The sequence below is a fragment of the Pristiophorus japonicus genome, chromosome 8, assembly GCF_044704955.1.
Source record: "Pristiophorus japonicus isolate sPriJap1 chromosome 8, sPriJap1.hap1, whole genome shotgun sequence".
NCBI classification, from domain to species: domain Eukaryota; kingdom Metazoa; phylum Chordata; class Chondrichthyes; family Pristiophoridae; genus Pristiophorus; species Pristiophorus japonicus.
The window spans coordinates 220,435,178-220,453,003 of NC_091984.1; the positions used below are offsets into that span (position 1 = coordinate 220,435,178).

At 42.0% G+C, this 17,826-nt stretch overlaps 1 protein-coding gene across 1 annotated transcript in view; it reads right to left on the reverse strand.

Annotated features, from left to right (window-relative positions):
- The window catches only part of morc2 (MORC family CW-type zinc finger 2), a 78,792-nt gene that overhangs the window by 41,668 nt on the left and 19,298 nt on the right, over window positions 1-17,826 (reverse strand). The window contains exons 5-12 of the mRNA XM_070887944.1: window positions 16,821-16,911; window positions 14,177-14,285; window positions 13,087-13,246; window positions 12,325-12,436; window positions 11,134-11,259; window positions 10,249-10,328; window positions 7,618-7,700; window positions 6,655-6,740 (exon numbers count right to left, since the gene is read on the reverse strand). Coding sequence (XP_070744045.1) covers window positions 6,655-6,740; window positions 7,618-7,700; window positions 10,249-10,328; window positions 11,134-11,259; window positions 12,325-12,436; window positions 13,087-13,246; window positions 14,177-14,285; window positions 16,821-16,911 — 847 coding nt within the window. The remainder of the gene's footprint in view (window positions 1-6,654; window positions 6,741-7,617; window positions 7,701-10,248; window positions 10,329-11,133; window positions 11,260-12,324; window positions 12,437-13,086; window positions 13,247-14,176; window positions 14,286-16,820; window positions 16,912-17,826) is intronic.

Below are 17,826 nucleotides of genomic sequence, written 5' to 3' on the forward strand. Positions count from 1 at the left end.
CTCAGTATCGGGGCTTGTACATGAAGAATGACCAACGGTGCAAAGAATTGGAGGATAACCAGTAGCCATGGAATTATACTCCAGTAAGAGGACTAAACGTTGACAGGATAATGTGTGCTTGCATCAGTGCATTACAGGCAAGCACATTGTACACTTTATCTCCTTTGGACAAATGTGCACAACTCCTTGCTACCACATTACATGGCCGCAGATCACACTTTGATTCATCGACCAAGTGGCCATTCTTCCCGTCTTGACACCTCTAAACTCAACTTCTCCAACTTAACCAAAACAACTGGTGCTTTTAGCAGCTGATTTTCTCCCTTTTCCTCCATCCCACTCACATAGGGTCACCAGCAGTGGGGAGGGGGAAGAAGATATTTACTTGTCCTTTATTTTTTCCAGAATCAGCAGTGTAGTGGTCTAGCACACGAACTAATGTGTTACTTGATGGTCTCCAATATCTTCTCATCACTTTACCCTACCTCCAACAGGTCTGATCCAGGACATGTCTTTGTAATAGAGGGCACAGATAATTTAAAACACTAATAGAATTCCTTCACTGTTAAGATTGTTTTAAATCATGTAATGGTCAACTGGATTTGAACCTCTTAGGGCTTTTTTCTTTAAAAACACCTTATTTTTAAAAAATCTCTAAATTCTAACCTTTTACAAGATTTTATCAAGATAAACGTGTGGGATATAGGAGGCTGAAACCCTATGGACATAATGATCAGGATTCAAAATCCTCGTTTGTCAAAGAGAGAATATTCGCTAAATTATTCTCCCGCACATCATTGACTACTGAGGGAAATTAGTATTTTCAATTTGAAGGTAAAATGAAAATCAAGACTGGAAACCTATATTGTATCCCTATTAGATGATTTAACAAATAAAATAAAATTAACTGTTTCCCAGTTTTTAAAGGTTTCTGCTGCAGTAATAACAATTGCTTGGGGATTTTATAACTTACTTCGTAGCCATTTAAGAAAGGGAGACAGAACTAATCTGGGTAATTATATGAAAGTGGGATTAACATTTGAGGAAAGATTGAGCAAGTTGGGCCTGTATTCATTGGAGTTTAGAAGAATGAGAGGCGATCTTATTGGATGAACTACAACAATTGTACATTCCTGTCTGGCGTAAAAATAAACAAGGGAAGGTGGCTCAACCGTGGCTATCTAGGGAAATCAGGGATAGTATTAAAGCCAAGGAAGTGGCATACAAATTGGCCAGAAATAGCAGCGAACCCGGGGACTGGGAGAAATTTAGAACTCAGCAGAGGAGGACAAAGGGTTTGATTAGGGCAGGGAAAATGGAGTACGAGAAGAAGCTTGCAGGGAACATTAAGGCGGATTGCAAAAGTTTCTATAGGTATGTAAAGAGAAAAAGGTTAGTAAAGACAAACGTAGGTCCCCTGCAGTCAGAATCAGGGGAAGTCATAACGGGGAACAAAGAAATGGCGGACCAATTGAACAAGTACTTTGGTTCGGTATTCACTAAGGAGGACACAAACAACCTTCCGGATATAAAAAGGGTCAGAGGTTCTAGTAAGGAGGAGGAACTGAGGGAAATCTTTATTAGTCGGGAAATTGTGTTGGAGAAATTGATGGGATTGAAGGCCGATAAATCCCCAGAACCTGATGGACTGCATCCCAGAGTACTTAAGGAGGTGGCCTTGGAAATAGCGGATGCATTGACAGTCATTTTCCAACATTCCATTGACTCTGGATCAGTTCCTATCGAGTGGAGGGTAGCCAATGTAACCCCACTTTTTAGAAAAGGAGGGAGAGAGAAAACAGGGAATTATAGACCGGTCAGCCTGGCCTCAGTAGTGGGTAAAATGATGGAATCAATTATTAAGGATGTCATAGCAGCGCATTTGGAAAATGGTGACATGATAGGTCCAAGTCAGCATGGATTTGTGAAAGGGAAATCATGCTTGACAAACCTTCTGGAATTTTTTCAGGATGTTTCCAGTAAAGTGGACAAAGGAGAACCAGTTGATGTGGTATATTTGGACTTTCAGAAGGCTTTCGACAAGGTCCCACACAAGAGATTAATGTGCAAAGTTAAAGCACATGGGATTGGGGGTAGTGTGCTGACGTGGATTGAGAACTGGTCGTCAGACAGGAAGCAAAGAGTAGGAGTAAATGGGTACTTTTCAGAATGGCAGGCAGTGACTAGTGGGGTACCGCAAGGTTCTGTGCTGGGGCCCCAGCTGGTTTACATTGTACATTAATGATTTAGACGAGGGGATTAAATGTAGTATCTCCAAATTTGCAGATGACACTAAGTTGGGTGGCAGTGTGAGCTGCGAGGATGATGCTATGAGGCTGCAGAGTGACTTGGATAGGTTAGGTGAGTGGGCAAATGAATGGCAGATGAAGTATAATGTGGATAAATGTGAGGTTATCCACTTTGGTGGTAAAAACAGAGAGACAGACTATTATCTGAATGGTGCCAGATTCGGAAAAGGGAAGGTGCAACGAGACCTGGGTGTCATGGTACATCAGTCATTGAAGGTTGGCATGCAGGTACAGCAGGCGGTTAAGAAAGCAAATGGCATGTTGGCCTTCATAGCGAGGGGATTTGAGTACAGGGGCAGGGAGGTGTTGCTACAGTTGTACAGGGCCTTGGTGAGGCCACACCTGGAGTATTGTGTACAGTTTTGGTCTCCTAACTTGAGGAAGGACATTCTTGCTATTGAGGGAGTGCAGCGAAGATTCACCAGACTGATTCCCGGGATGGCGGGACTGACCTATCAAGAAAGACTGGATCAACTGGGCGTGTATTCACTGGAGTTCAGAAGAATGAGAGGGGACCTCATAGAAACGTTTAAAATTCTGACGGGGTTAGACAGGTTAGATGCAGGAAGAATGTTCCCAATGTTGGGGAAGTCCAGAACCAGGGTTCACAGTCTAAGGATAAGGGGTAAGCCATTTAGGACCGAGATGAGGAGAAACTTCTTCACCCAGAGAGTGGTGAACCTGTGGAATTCTCTACCACAGAAAGTAGTTGAGGCCAATTCACTAAATATATTCAAAAGGGAGTTAGATGTAGTCCTTACTACTAGAGGGATCAAGGGGTATGGCGAGAAAGCAGGAAGGGGGTACTGAAGTTTCATGTTCAGCCATGAACTCATTGAATGGCGGTGCAGGCTAGAAGGGCTGAATGGCCTACTCCTGCACCTATTTTCTATGTTTCTATGAAACATATAAGATTCTGAGGGGGCTTGACAGGGATGCTGAGATGATGTTTCTCCTCCTGGGGAATATAGAACTAGGAGGCATAGTTTCAAGATAAAGGGTCGCCCATTTAAAACGGAGATGATGATGAATTTCTTCTCTGAGGGTCGTGAATCTTTGGCATTCTCTACCCCAGAGAGCTGTGGAAGCTGTCATTGAGTATATTCGAGGCCGAGAGAGACAAGATTCTTGAACTATAGGGGAGTCAAGGGTTATGGGGAACAGGCAGGAAAGTGGAGTTGAGTCCAAGATCGGATTAGCCACGATCTTATTGAATGGCGGTGCAGGCTTGAGGGGCCGTATGGACCACTCCCGCTCCTATTTCATATGTTCTTATCTTTGGTAAGAATTTTAGAGTCTTTAATCAAGGATGAAATTACCACGTCTAAATAAAGAGAAAAATTGAAGTCGGCACATATTTCAAAAGGGACAATTGTGCTCGACAAACCACACAATACCTTGAGAAGGTAACAGACACAGTAGATGTGGGAATTACAATGGATGCAGTGTGCCTTGGGAGAGCCATTTACAAGATACCACATGGGAGATTATTCGAGAGCATTTAGGAGGTATGGAATTAGGGGGAGGATAGCAAACTGAATTCAAAGGAGATAACAAAGGAGTTAAGCGGGTTGGAAGTGAGCACTGTGTCTCAGAGGGTTTAGTTCTGTGATCACTTCTGTTCACTGTTCAATGAGTTGGATACAGGCCTAGAGGTAGTGGTGTCGAAATGATACCAAAATAGGTGGTATAGGTAGCTCCTTATAAAAAAAAAAGAGTAAAGGAAGTTCCAAAGGGATAAAGATGAAATGGGGGAATGTGCTAAATTGAATTCAATATCAGCAAGTGTGAGGTGATCAATTTTGATTAAAACATAACACTGGTTATACTCTGAATGAAAATAGGCCCATTGCCGTGGAAGAGCAGAGTGATTTGGGGTACAGGTTCACAGGACATTAAAGGCAGCTTGATCAGGCTGTAAAAAAATGATAATGGAATTCTCGGTTTTATCACAAGAGCTATCTATAGAATATAAAAGCAAGAGGTAATGATAAGCCTTTACGGAACAGGCTTGCGGGGCTGTAAAGCATACTCCTGCCCCGATTTCTCGTGTACCTTAATGTGACCTCAGTTGGAGTACTGAGCACAATATTGGGCTCCATACTATAGGAAGTAATTTGAGGCTTGAGAGAATATACAATGTCAATTCATCGTAATGCTGCCCGATGAGGAAATACAAATACGAAGGAAGATTTTGAAAAGTTTTTCTCTCTCGTTATAACAATATAGATTATGGAGTGATATAATAGTTTGAAATTGTGAAAAGATGGGGTAGATAAAAGCAGACTATTTCTAAAACATGAGGGATTTAGAACAAGAGACCATAGCTACACAATTAAATCGAAGAGATTTAGAACCAAGGAAGAAAAACTTCTTTACGCAGAGAGTTGTGAGGCTGTGAAATTCTCTTTTGGGGTTAGTGGTGGAGGCAGAAACTATGTCTGTATTCAAGATTAGATTGGGCTGGTGGATGAAGGGAATAAAGGGATACAAGAACAGGGCAGGTAAATGTGATTAGGACTTGTGTGAAGGGTAATTGCCAACATGTACATGTTGGGCCCAATGGCCTGTTTGCCGGTTGTTTGTAACATTTATGTATTTCTTCAAATTATGCCATGGGATCTTTTATAGCCATTGTAACATGCAGCTTGGGTTTTGGACTACCTCTGACAATGTAGCATTTCAAAAGCACTGCAATGAATTAGATAATATGCTTAACTCCCAGAGTGTGGTTTGAAGTACAATCTTCTAACTCCAAGCAATAGCTCTACATAACTGAGCCAAGCGGATACTGGTTTTGATTATAGCAAATCATTTCAAATCAAAATACCCAGCTGAACCAGAATGTCGAATTAGGAACTGATAAATTAGGCAGAAAAGGAGGTGTAATGTATGCACCTGCGAGTATGCTCACAGGTTTGTAGGTGCTCCGCTGGTCATTGTACATAAACCAATGAGCGTTAGAGTAAAGTTTGCTTGATGGCTCCTGCACAAGGATGACACGCGAATTCGTTACATGTTTGGAAGTCGGTTCGTTGGTCTAGGGGTATGATTCTTGCTTCGGGGTTGTTGAGTGAAATTTGTGAGAGGTTCCGGGTTCAAATCCCGGACGAGTCCTTGATTTCAACAAAATAGATGTAGAGTTGGGAGTGGCTTAGTCATGTGATGTTCACAAGACTCAATAAAACCCCAGCCAGTTGAGCTCAGGGTGTCCATGATGAGGCAGGTGGTTGTGAGCCTAGTGAATGAACTGGTAATGTGTAGTGCGATTAATAAACCAACTACCGTATATACTCGCGTATCATGCGACTTTTGAAGACCTAAATTGTAACCTAAATTTGGGGGGTAGCATGATACGCGAGATACAAAATTTGCAGGTGTGAAGTGCTGGCCAAGATTAGGCTGTTAGGCAGACCGTATCCATTTACGGTAAGTCAAATAGTACATATGTATATCAAATAAAGATGATTTTGATAAAACTGCTGTTTTACTTGCTGATACACACGTAATGTTTACGCTTTCCAAATCAGCTGAGAGGCTAACTACCAAAGGAAAACAGAAACGATTCTTAATGAAACTATTACCGGTATATTTATTTTTTAAAATGCTTTAACAATCAAATCTCCATCTATCTCAGCCCATGCTTCTTTTACCCACAAACACAGTAGAGGCAAATCCGGAGCCTTCATATTCCCTCCCTTCGTAAATGATTTCTCTCCTTCCATCACCAGTCATTCCATTTCTTTCTTATATTGTCTTTAAATGGCTTATTAATGGATACGTCAAGTGGCTGAACGACGCTAGTCAAGCCAGCTGGAATGATTGCTATATCGGTGTTCGATTCGCGAACAGCTTTCACAACAGAATCCACTCGATGTGACCTAAACATATCCCACACAAGTAAACTTTTTTGGCGTCGTAAATCACCTGCTCTTGATTCCCAAACTCTCTTCAGCCAAATCTTGCAGCCATTATCATTCACCCATCCTTTTTCGTTTCATGATTCGGTTGTTAAGGTCTGTATTCGATCGTTGTTATGTGTTAGGGTACTTGTTACGTGTTGGGTACTTGTTAATCTTGTTTGAAAGCCTAGCCTAGTGTCATCTGGTATCTCAAAAAAGTGACTCGCATGATACATGAGATATACGATAAAATCATGTTTTGGGGACGAAAATTTAGGGGTCGCATGATACGTGAGATCGTAGGATACGCGAGTATATACGGTAGTTCTTAATAGCAATGTGTTGCTATGAATTCTTAAGCCAAGAACCCATGAAGCAAATACATTACAGGAGGAATCATGTTTCTTTACTTAAAACATAGGACAAGCTCACCACACACTTACCTGAGTTTCGCCTCATGTATTCGTTTCTTCACATCAGCTTCTCTGCTTAGGTTGAATGCAGCATCCTGCACCTGTCGCAGATGAACCTGTGAAACCAAATCAATCTGGGATTAGTAAATGACAATTTTTGGTTTATAGGGGAAAACACAGTAGTTCCTGTAACTTCTATACTCTGTCCTGCAAAGGAAAATATCTAAGGGATATTTCACTTCCACTGGATTTAACCAGCTCACATGGTCATATCAAACCCACCAAACTGACTTATTAAAGACCAAAGATTTACAAAATAGAGCCTGTATCTATATAATTAGATAATTCTAAGAACAAAAATCCAAAATACTAAAAGTATAATGTAGGATATAAACATAAATGATAGTCTATAATGCTCAATTACACTTCGTAATAATGTTTTGGATTGAATATCAGTCTCGGGTAAATTTAAAACAATGGTTTATTGCTGAGCAGCAAATTCAGCCATTTCATCTTGTATATCTTTGGTACAAGTTTGTCTTAGAAGATCGATTAACAGGGAGTCATTCTGAACACTTCACAGTGAATAACCAGATTTCAGAAGAACTCTTGTCCTGTTCAAAACTCTCGGTTTTAGCACCTTTGAAGTCAAAACAAAACTTGTTAATTTTTTTGAAGTAGTGGTCTCCTACAGTTAATAATACTTGCCATACAAAGCTATATAAAAAGGAACATTGTAAATTCCTTCAAATCAAAGCAACAATTCTGATAAATAAATCAAGGAAACTGACCACACTGATGTTTAAAGGCATGAAACCAACAAGTTAAGCTATGCTGCACTGTGGATACCGAAGACGAGCTGGATTCTTTACTCCTACCTAGATACCTACAAATCCAAGTGTACAAATTGCATATTCAGGCATATGATTGTATATGGCTAATAACGTGATGAATTTGTTGTAATTGTTCAATATACAAACCAAATAGACTCACCCTTGATTCCCTGCTCAAGTCGCCTCCCAACTTCAATACCAGGGCCCGTGCTTTGCTTTCTGCCTCCCGTGACTTTTCCTCAGCTGGAAACAACAGCACGAGACATTGTTCCACCCACAAGTTCACTCAGTCAGACAGTGCCAGCATTACATTTTTTACAAAAAGCAAAACTATACCAACAGATTAGGGGAAAACCCCAGCAAGTCAAGAGTTCATCTTCGAAATTTGGATTGTTCCTCCCCCATCACTCCTTAGAGCCACGTACCATACCCGACAGCACAGCTCAGTGACTGTGCAGCCGCTGCTAATCGTACTCTGAAATCTGCTGACTTAACACAAAGCAGTCCAATGAGCGCCTCTTTTGCCCACACCAAACACTGTTGAGATGAGAATACTCAACAAACGATATATAGGTGTGATCCCACATCTTATCGCTCTGATGCAGTGTTGCCTGAAATATCAACACAAGGAAATTCTGAATATTCAGTCAGTAATGTAGTGCTCCCTTAATGGCTTAATATAGCACAAAGTTGTGCAATGAACCATATCGACCAATATGTCTCTGGTTTAATCCAGGACTGTGCGGATTTCAATACCCTCGTCCTGATTTACAAATCCCTCTGCAGCAGAGCCCCACCCTACCACTGTAAACCCCTCCAGCCCTGTGGGTAAATGTGATTAGGACTACTTGCTTGAAAGGATGCTAACATGGACTGATTGGGTCAAATGGCCTGTCTTCATCTTGTAACTTCTAGGTAATGAGAGGCATCACAGTAGAGTCCTCGCATGTGCCTTTGGTGATAGAACACTGGCCTCCTGTACATCTTGCTCCCTTTCCAGTTGTCTTGGTATTGCATGGAATACCCTCCTTAAACCCCTCCGTCTTGCTAATTCTCTCCACACCTTGCAAGAGCCTCCTCAAAACCCATCTATTCATCCATATTTTTGGTTCATATTTCCTACTCTTGCAGTTTACCATGCGTTTTTCCTCTGAATCACCTAGGAACATTTAATATGTTACATTCACTCTAGAAAAACAAGCTGTTGCTGATGTAGCTAATTTCAGCATGGTCACAAATGTTCTAAAATTCTGGAAAGCACCAATCTATATGTTCAACATACGTAATTGACGGGCAGGAAATGACCAGCAAGCCTGCCCCACACCATGATGGCCGGATCGTCATGAAATAATACTTCTTCGCACCCCACCTCCCCCCAATCCCCCCCCCTCACAGCCATGTAATCTCCTGGGAGGCAAAAAAGGAAAAAAAACAGGGCCTATAAAAGGAAAAAATACTCTGGAAAATTCCTCTTTGACTCCCTCAGGCAATCAAAACCAGCCCAGGACCAAGTGTTACCTATAAACACACTTGCCTTCTAAGACATAAATGATAACACTTCTCTCTCTCTCTGTTCAAATTATTAATGGGTTGTTCCAATGATCCCAAGAGTTGAATCCCTGCCTTGTTCTGCATTATCCACTAAAATCAGGTTTACATCCGGCATAACAGCAAACATGAGATAATATTTGCATGTTGCACCTTCCAAGTGATGTGAGGTATAGATTTGATAATGAAATCAAAAAAAAACATGGACTCAATTTCCAACTTGTTGTTTATCTGCTTGTCCTCGCGTAACCTTTTTCCCTCCTTTCCTTATGGTGCTGCCTCTTGCAAGTAGACAGTTCCATGTGTGACAAGTGCTTTCCAGCATCTCGTTCACGATTCGTGTGTAAGCCCTGGACAGCGAGTGTCAGCCTCCTGTCCTCAAAGTTCACACACGTGCACTTCCAGCAGAGTCTGTGGTTAGCTGGGACGCTACCTGAATTACTGCCCCCTCCTCAAGTCATCACCAAGGCTCCATGCTGCACTATTTGCAAGCAGCATCGAGGGAGATTGGCTGGCATTCTGTAAAGAATTTTTTAAATGGTCAAGGGAAAGCCCTACAATAACTCCCAGTTTTCTTTAGAGAAATGTTATAGTCAGTCCTTATATATAGAAGTGTTGTATAGAAACCCAGTAGCTCATTGGTTATATTACTACATGATGCTGAGTTGTTCAGGTCAGAAAGTCTTCAGTTTGATCCTTCTTCTATTGGGTTGTACATTTGGCATTAAATTCCCTGGGTGAGAAAGGAATTAAAAAAAAAAAACTAAATATATGCCAGAATTCCCCACACCTCAACACGGTCCAGCAACCCCAGTTAGAAATGTGCCTGTGAAAGGGTCAGATGAGAGTTGGACTGAAATCACCTGCGATTTCTCCACCACCCAGAGTCAAATATCTCACCGATAACAGTTTATGTTCTGATTGAAAAATAGGCAGAGCAGCATTAGTACTTTCGACACTGTACCTCAGCAGAGGTCACTGGATGGTGACCAGAAACCGAAACGCTCTCTGCTCCCCAGACCAATCGTGATATCCCAAGTGTTTTTTCTTTCTTCCCCAGCTGAGATCACTTAATCCAGCACAAACCAGAACCTAACGTGGGACATTGCTGGCTAATATAGCTAAATTCCACACCAGGGAATACATTTACCCAACAAATCATCACCATTTGTAACATTTAACATCCCTCAAAAATCATGACAATGGAAAAATGTTAAATATTCTTCTCCGTGTTGCAACATACCTATTTTCATCAGGTGCTCTGCCTTTTTCACCTCCTGTTCTGCACGGGTCTTAAACCGATTAGATGTATACTTATACATTCTGTGAAAGGGAGAGAAGTTAATCAGAGCACAGACTAAAACACATTAACTTGAAACGGTCTGTGCAAAAATCAGGTGCAGAAAGTATTTTGCAATTCAAGTTTACATATGGAAATTAAGTTTAACTAGCGTAATCGTTAATTCAAAATATTGAAACTATTAGTTGATACTAATCTGGCTCCAGCGTAGAACTGGCCTCCAAATGGAAAACAAGCACCTTTTGGAAAGAAATGCTGCATATGCTCATAAGAACATAGGAACAGGAGTAAGCTATTCAGCCTCTCGGGCCTGTTCCGTCATTCAATTAGATCATGGCTGAACCGTACCTCAGCTCCATTTAATCGCTGTTGCTGCATATCCATACGAGTCAGAAAGTTGTGGGTTCAAGTCTCACTCCAGAGACTTGAGCACAAAACCTGGGCTGGCACTCCAGTGCAGTACTAAGGTAGCGCTACACTGTTGGAGGTTCTGTTTTTCGGATGAGATTTTAAACTGGGACCCCATTTCTATCCTCTCGGGTGGATATAAAAGATCCCAAGGCACTATTTTGAAAGAGAGAGGATTTCTCCCCGATGTCCTGATCAATAATTATCCCTCAACCAACATCACTAAAAAATGGATTATCTGCTCATTATCACATTGCTGTTTGTGGGACCTTCCTTCCGCAAATTGGCTGCCACATTTCCTACAACAGTGACTTCGCTGTATTTAATTGGCTGTAAAGCACTTTGGGATGTCCTGAGGTCGTGAAAGGTGCTATATAAATGCAAATCCTTCTTTCTGACAGTAAAGGTTCGTGCCATTACCTGGGTTTAAACAAGCAGCAGGACAGTCGTTTCGTCCGGACTTTGTGACCCTGGATGAAAATTCTCATCCTAGGGTCGATGTACAGTACAGCTGTGTATGCCCTGAAGGAGCGCCGCTCTGGTTTTCTGCAAAATAGATACTTCCATTAGAAAAACAAATTCTAAGTCTCCAGATATCACACTGTAATCTTTAGCGACCAGCTGTTTCTTTACTTCAAAGCTGACCTTATATAATAGGGTAGGTGATCCAGCTTCCAGGAACAGAAGCTTACACACTCGGGAAAATTCTTGGGCGAATCTTTGTGTGCACCGAGTTAAATTATCGGACTGGAGGGATTACCCCCATGGTAATTTTCTAATGTAACTGAACTGAAGGGGGGGGGGGGGAGAAAGAGGAGAAGGGGCTAAGTTCAACCCAGGGATCCTCCCCACAAACACTTCCCAGTGACTATATACAGGGAAGCACCATTAGACACTGGGAGGGATATCATGTTTACTGTAAGATTTTTAAAAAACATCGTTTTATTAAATGTTAGTTTGGAACTTTCTGTCCTCGCCATTTCCTCATGCTAAACTGAACAGGGTGGGGGGGGGGTGAGAAAGAAAAGAGGCAAACCTTTCACATGCCTTCACAATTATGTAACCAGTTGTCAGTAGCCTGGGAATCATGTCTTCAAATTTTCACCTCTTACTCCGATTGTTAAATATGAATATATAAAATGCTTGAAAGATCCCCATCAAATTGAGTAACTATTGTGACAATCACAAACTATAAAACTCAATTAAAGTTGGGCCAATGTATCAATGTATTTTGGTAAATAATTTTAAGTTCTATTCCCACTTACAGACACAAAAGACCACCACAGAATCCAAGTTCGCCTTGGAAATGCACAATAAACCCACATCATGATTCTTCAGCACCAGTGGGAAAGATAAACTAGTACTACCATTACTGGGACCTCATCCAATGGTTTATACTCAACAATATTGTGATACCATGCCCTGTATCTCACCCCATGGATTTATACTCTGTGCCCATTATTTGAAATTGCAAAATTCATTTCATAGCGAGTTTCATCATTTTGAAGGTTGTGACATGCTGTCAACTGACTTTGCTGACCTGCTCGCTTAAAGTGGTTTCTCTTCCCCACTTTAAAACGTCCCCATTAGTAGCTCACACCAATTACTTACACTCCTTCAAGTTGTGGTCCCGCCATCAGAATGTCAGTAGGATCAGAGGTAGCATCCAGTTCTGGTTCCCCATTATCCATCAGTTTAAGGTTATAAACTATCACCAAAGTCCCTGCAAAGGATTACAAACAATCTGTTCAGAATGTGCAGGATTAAATATAAACTTCAGTGCAATCCTTCACCACAACACCCTTTGCTATATCACAATCTTAGAACACATTGTTTGAAGGTTTCCTCAGTAATTCAAGAACTATGTGATGGAATCATAGACAGTTACACCACAGAAACAAGCCACTCAAGCCATTATCTGCACCAGTGCTTTTATCCACAATCCACCTATACTAATGCTACTTTCTTGCTTGCTTCCCATACTTTTGAGTAACATTCCTGTTTTTCAAGTAACTACGGTCTTATACAAGTTGAACATACTTCCCAGCTGTTGTATTTAATGCCTTTAGATCGAAAAACAATGTGGTTTGCTTTTTTTAAATGCCATCTACTTGTGCGACCACCTTTAAAGACCCGTGTATCCGCACACCAAGTCTGTCTCCGTGTGTTTCTTTTTCCCCCAGCATCTTTTGAACAGCATCTTCCACCTGTTCCGAGACTTCTTTGGTCACTACCCCTAACTTTGCCTCTACTTCCTGCTTGGTGCTCATCTCTCCTTCTCTAAAGCACTTAGGCCATCTTATTATGTAAAAGTAGCTATAGAATTGTAAATACGTTTGTGCTGTCATTACTGCCAAATAACACGGTCCTTACCATTACTTTCTTTGATTTTATCGAACTGCTCCATGACCTCTGACTCGGTTTTGAACGGCGAATACTTGTAGATAAGTTCTGTTTCGATGGCAAATTTCTCAGGGTTGTCAGTCATGGGCTCCCTGGTCCTGGAATTCCATGTTGGAAGTGGAACTATAACCTATTACCCCAAAAAAACACATTTGCCATTAAAATGAAGCACCCATAGACAATGTGTTATGAGGATAGGTTGAGCCTATACACATTGGAGTTCAGAAGAATGAGAGGTGATCTCATTGAAACTTATAAGATAATGAGGAGGCTCGATAAGGTGGATGCAGAGAGGATATTTCCACTCATACGGGAAACTAAAACTAGGGGACATAGTCTTAGAATAACGGGCCACCCATTTAAAACTGAGATAAGCAGAAATTTCTTCTCTCAGAGGGTTGTAAATCTATGAAATTCTCTGCCCCAGAGAGCTATGGAGGCTGGGTCATTGAATATATTTAAGGCGGAGATAGAGATATTTTTGAGCGATAAGGGAGTAAGGGGTTATGGGGAGCGGGCAGGGAAGTGGAGCTGAGTCCATGATCAGATCAGCCATGATCTTATTGAATGGCGGAGTAGGCTCGAGCGGTCAAATGGCCTACTCCTGTTCCTATTTCAGGACACGACTGCCATTGCTCTATGTGCATGAGCTATTAAACAAGATATGGAGGCTTCCTGTTCACTCAGTTGGTGAAGGCAGCATGATATCGACCAGAAGCTCCCAGGTTCAATTCCTGGTCTATACAGAGCTATCTGATATCAGCTTGGCTGGCAACAGAGGTATTAAAACTGCTGGGGTATCAGCTCCCTGGGTTTGAGACACAACAAGCAGACAGGGTTCCCGATCCTGATCACTCACCACTGACCACAGCTGGCGAGTGTACAGATGTGGAAATCAGTTGAGGGCAGGAGTGGGCTCACTGAATAGCCTGCTGTTACTCACCATCTGGTTCCACCCATGAAAAATGGCCATTTGGGCGAGTTAATAGGAGAAAAGTGGGAACAAAGACAACAGTAAAATAAACATGTAGAATAGTTTTGTTTTAAAATAGAAACTAACCTCATCAATCCCTTCCTCTTCGTGAAATGTCCGTGAAAGGAAAACACAGGTCATAGTTTCCTCTTTCTTCGTGAACAGAATAAAGTCTCTGCCAATTCGCATTGAGCCACTGAGTGAAGAGGAAGAAAAGAAAAACATTTAAACTTTACGCAACAGTCTTATGAATGTTATTCAACACCTGCCCAACTACTTCAACAGGAGTCATCAACTATTCTCCTCAGAGCCAGTGCTAAAGAATCTATCTTCTTAAAAGCAGTAATTCTTGCAATCCATGTCCACCAATGCACCTTATGGACAGTTTACACAATGACTGCTCTGTGGCCTATACCCAAGCTTAGGACAGAGATTCTCTGAAACAATGGGTTTCCTATCTGGTCATTTTCCCTTGGTTCTGTGGCTAGAAACATTCTTGTTACATAAAAGCCACACCATACACCGATATTCTTACTTTCCCGGTACTCAAATTTAGTGATTACAGAAGTGCTTTCATCATGGATATAATCACATATCCCAAATAATTTCCAACATCATGTCCACTGCTGGCACAAATGTAAAACCCACTAAATAAATGCCCTTGTAATTAATCCCTGATAACTATTATTCTCTATATAGAAAACACATTAAAAGATATATTTCCTCTACACCATAACCGTCGCTACCTCTATAGCACTGCCAGCCTCTGGCCCTACCACATCCCCATCATCGCTAAAACCCTTACTTCATGTTTTCATAGAAACATAGAAAATAGGTGCAGGAGTAGGCCATTCGGCCCTTCTAGCCTGCACCGCCATTCAATGAGTTCATGGCTGAACATGCAACTTCAGTACCCCCTTCCTGCTTTCTCGCCGTACCCCTTGATCCTCCTAGTAGTAAGGACTTCATCTAACTCCCTCTTCATCACCTCTAGACTCTACAACTCTAATGTCCTCTTCACTGACATCTCATCCGACACCTACCATAAACTCCAATTGGAGCAAAACACAGCCTTTTTTCTCCATTAGTGATAGGCACGTGGACAACACTGGCAAGACCATATTTATTGTCCAATCCTAGTTGTCCTGAGAAAGTGGTGATGGGCTTCTTCAAACTGCTGCCGTCCGAGTGTGGGAGGCGCACCCATTATGGTAGGGAATTCCAACGACAATCAAGGAATGGCAATATATTTTTGTCAGGATGGGTTGTTATTTGGAGATGATAATGTTCCCACAACATTGCTACTCTTGTCCTTCACAGCAGTAGAGTTTACAAGGGAGCAAGATGCTGGCAAATTAATCATACTAAGTCCCGCTTGCCTATCACTCCCATTCTCACAAGCTACCTCCCTCCATGGTTTCACCTCATCTCTTTACTGTATCCTCCTCCAGGCTTGTATCCTCTTCCACACCCTTCTGTTCTCACCATTTGTACATCCAACTCCCATGGCACAACCACTGGTGGTAAAGACCCCAACTGCTTTGGCACTGCTCTTTGAGTATAGGAGCAGGGAGGTCTTACTGCAGTTGTACAGGGCCTTGAGGCCTCACCTGGAATATTGTGTTCAATTTTGGTCTGCTAATCTGAGGAAGAACATTTTTGCTACTGAGGGAGTGCAGCGAAGGTTCACCAGACTGATTCCCGGGATGGCAGGACTGACATATGAAGAAAGATTGGATCGACTAGGCTTATATACACTGGAATTAAGAAGAATGAGAATAAGAAGAGTGAAGAGGAAACATATAAAATTCTGACGGGATTGGACAGGTTAGATGCAGGAAAAATATTCCCGATGTTGAGGAAGTCCAGAACCAGGGGTCACAGTCTAAGCATAAGGAGTAAGCCATTTAGGACCGAGATGAGGAGAAACTTCTTCACTCAGAGAATTGCGAACCTGTGGAATTCTCTACCACAGAAAGTTGTTGAGGCCAGTGCGTTAGACATATTCAAAAGGGTGTTAAGATGTGGCCCTTATGGCTAAAGGGATTAAAGGGTATGGAGAGAAAGCAGAAATGGGGTACTGAAGTTGCATGATCAGGCATGATCATATTGAATGATGGTGTAGGCTCGAATGGCCTACTCCTGCACCTATTTTCTATGTTTCTATGAAACTCCCTGCCTAATTCTTTACACCTTAAAAATATTCTCTTTTTGACCAAGTTTCTAACTCCATGGAACAACATCTATTCCTACATCACTATTAAATAAAAATTCCCCCCACCAGCCCCCAAACAAAAAACAGCTTGGGATGTTGTCCACATTAAAGGCATCACATAACCACAAGCTGTTGTTACAATAGCAGCATTTTGCCTACTCCTGTCCATACAGTGGTGGCTTTATTGAAGTTTAGCAAGTTCCAGGTATATGACTACAGAAATGTTCCAAGCCTACAGGATCAACTGCTTCAAGGACATCAGCAGGAATTATAAAGGGCTATGGGAAATTTTGTTTTAAATCATTTAACTTTCCCACTGTTTAAATATTCCTAAAATTGTGAAAAAGCAAAGGAGAAAAATACAAAAACCCTATAACATTATTTCCACAGCAGTCAGCAGTATCCATCGAGTCATGAAAACAATCCAGTGATTATTTTGCGATGACAATGAGGCAGTAGCACATTAACATAAAACACACAAAACAATATGAATTGATTGAAAATGGAAAAACATACGACTTGAGCCCATTTCCATACTGCCCGATCTGCGTGGATTCTGGAGTCCTTTTGGCAGATTTCCCAAACTGGATCACGCTGGCTGCTTCATCTGTTGGGAAGAAAGTTGAATCAACTCAGAAAGATCTCATGTTAAAAAAAAAACAATGCGACGGGTACGACACAAATTCCAGCAACACAAAAACCATGGCTAGGCCTATAACAATAACGCTGCAAACCACCACCCCTCCCCCCACCCCCGCCATACTCTGTGCTTGCCAAGCTGCTGGAGCATGAAGATAGTTTTAGGTGAACGACACTACGAGCAATGGTCAGAATTTGCTAGTGGCTGTGACAGGCAACAAACAATACCTGTCTTCATTCACCATTTATCCAATACCATCAGATTTAAAGCTGTCCTAAAGGTGGCAAGGGCAAGGTTTGCACACTTGGGCAGAACTGCAGCACTAACTTTTACAATTAATGTGTGCCCTTTTCAAGCAGAGCCTTACACAACTCCAATGCACCGTGCCATTGAGTAGCATGCTTGTGTTTGCAATTCCCCAATTGCAAGAGTGGCGAGAATGTGGAACTCGCTACCACAGGGAGTGGTTGAAGTGAATAATATAGATGCATTTAAGGGGAGGCTAGACAAGCGTACGAGGGAGAAGGGAATAGTCAACATCATCATCATAGGCAGTCCCTCGGAATAGAGGAAGACTTGCTTCTACTCCTGAAGTGAGTTCTTTGGTGGCTGAACAGTCCAATACGAGAGCCACAGACTTGGTCACAGGTGGGACAGATAGTAGTTGAGGGAAGGAGTGGGTGGGATTGGTTTGCCGCACGCTCTTTCCGCTGCCTGCACTTGATTTCTGCATGCTCTCGCCGTTGAGACTCAAGGTGCTCAGCGCCTTCCCGGATGCACTTTCTCCACTTAGGGCGATCTTTGGCCAGGGACTCCCAGGTGTCAGTGGGGATGTCGCACTTTATCAGGGAGGCTTTGAGGGTGTCCTTGTAACATTTCCGC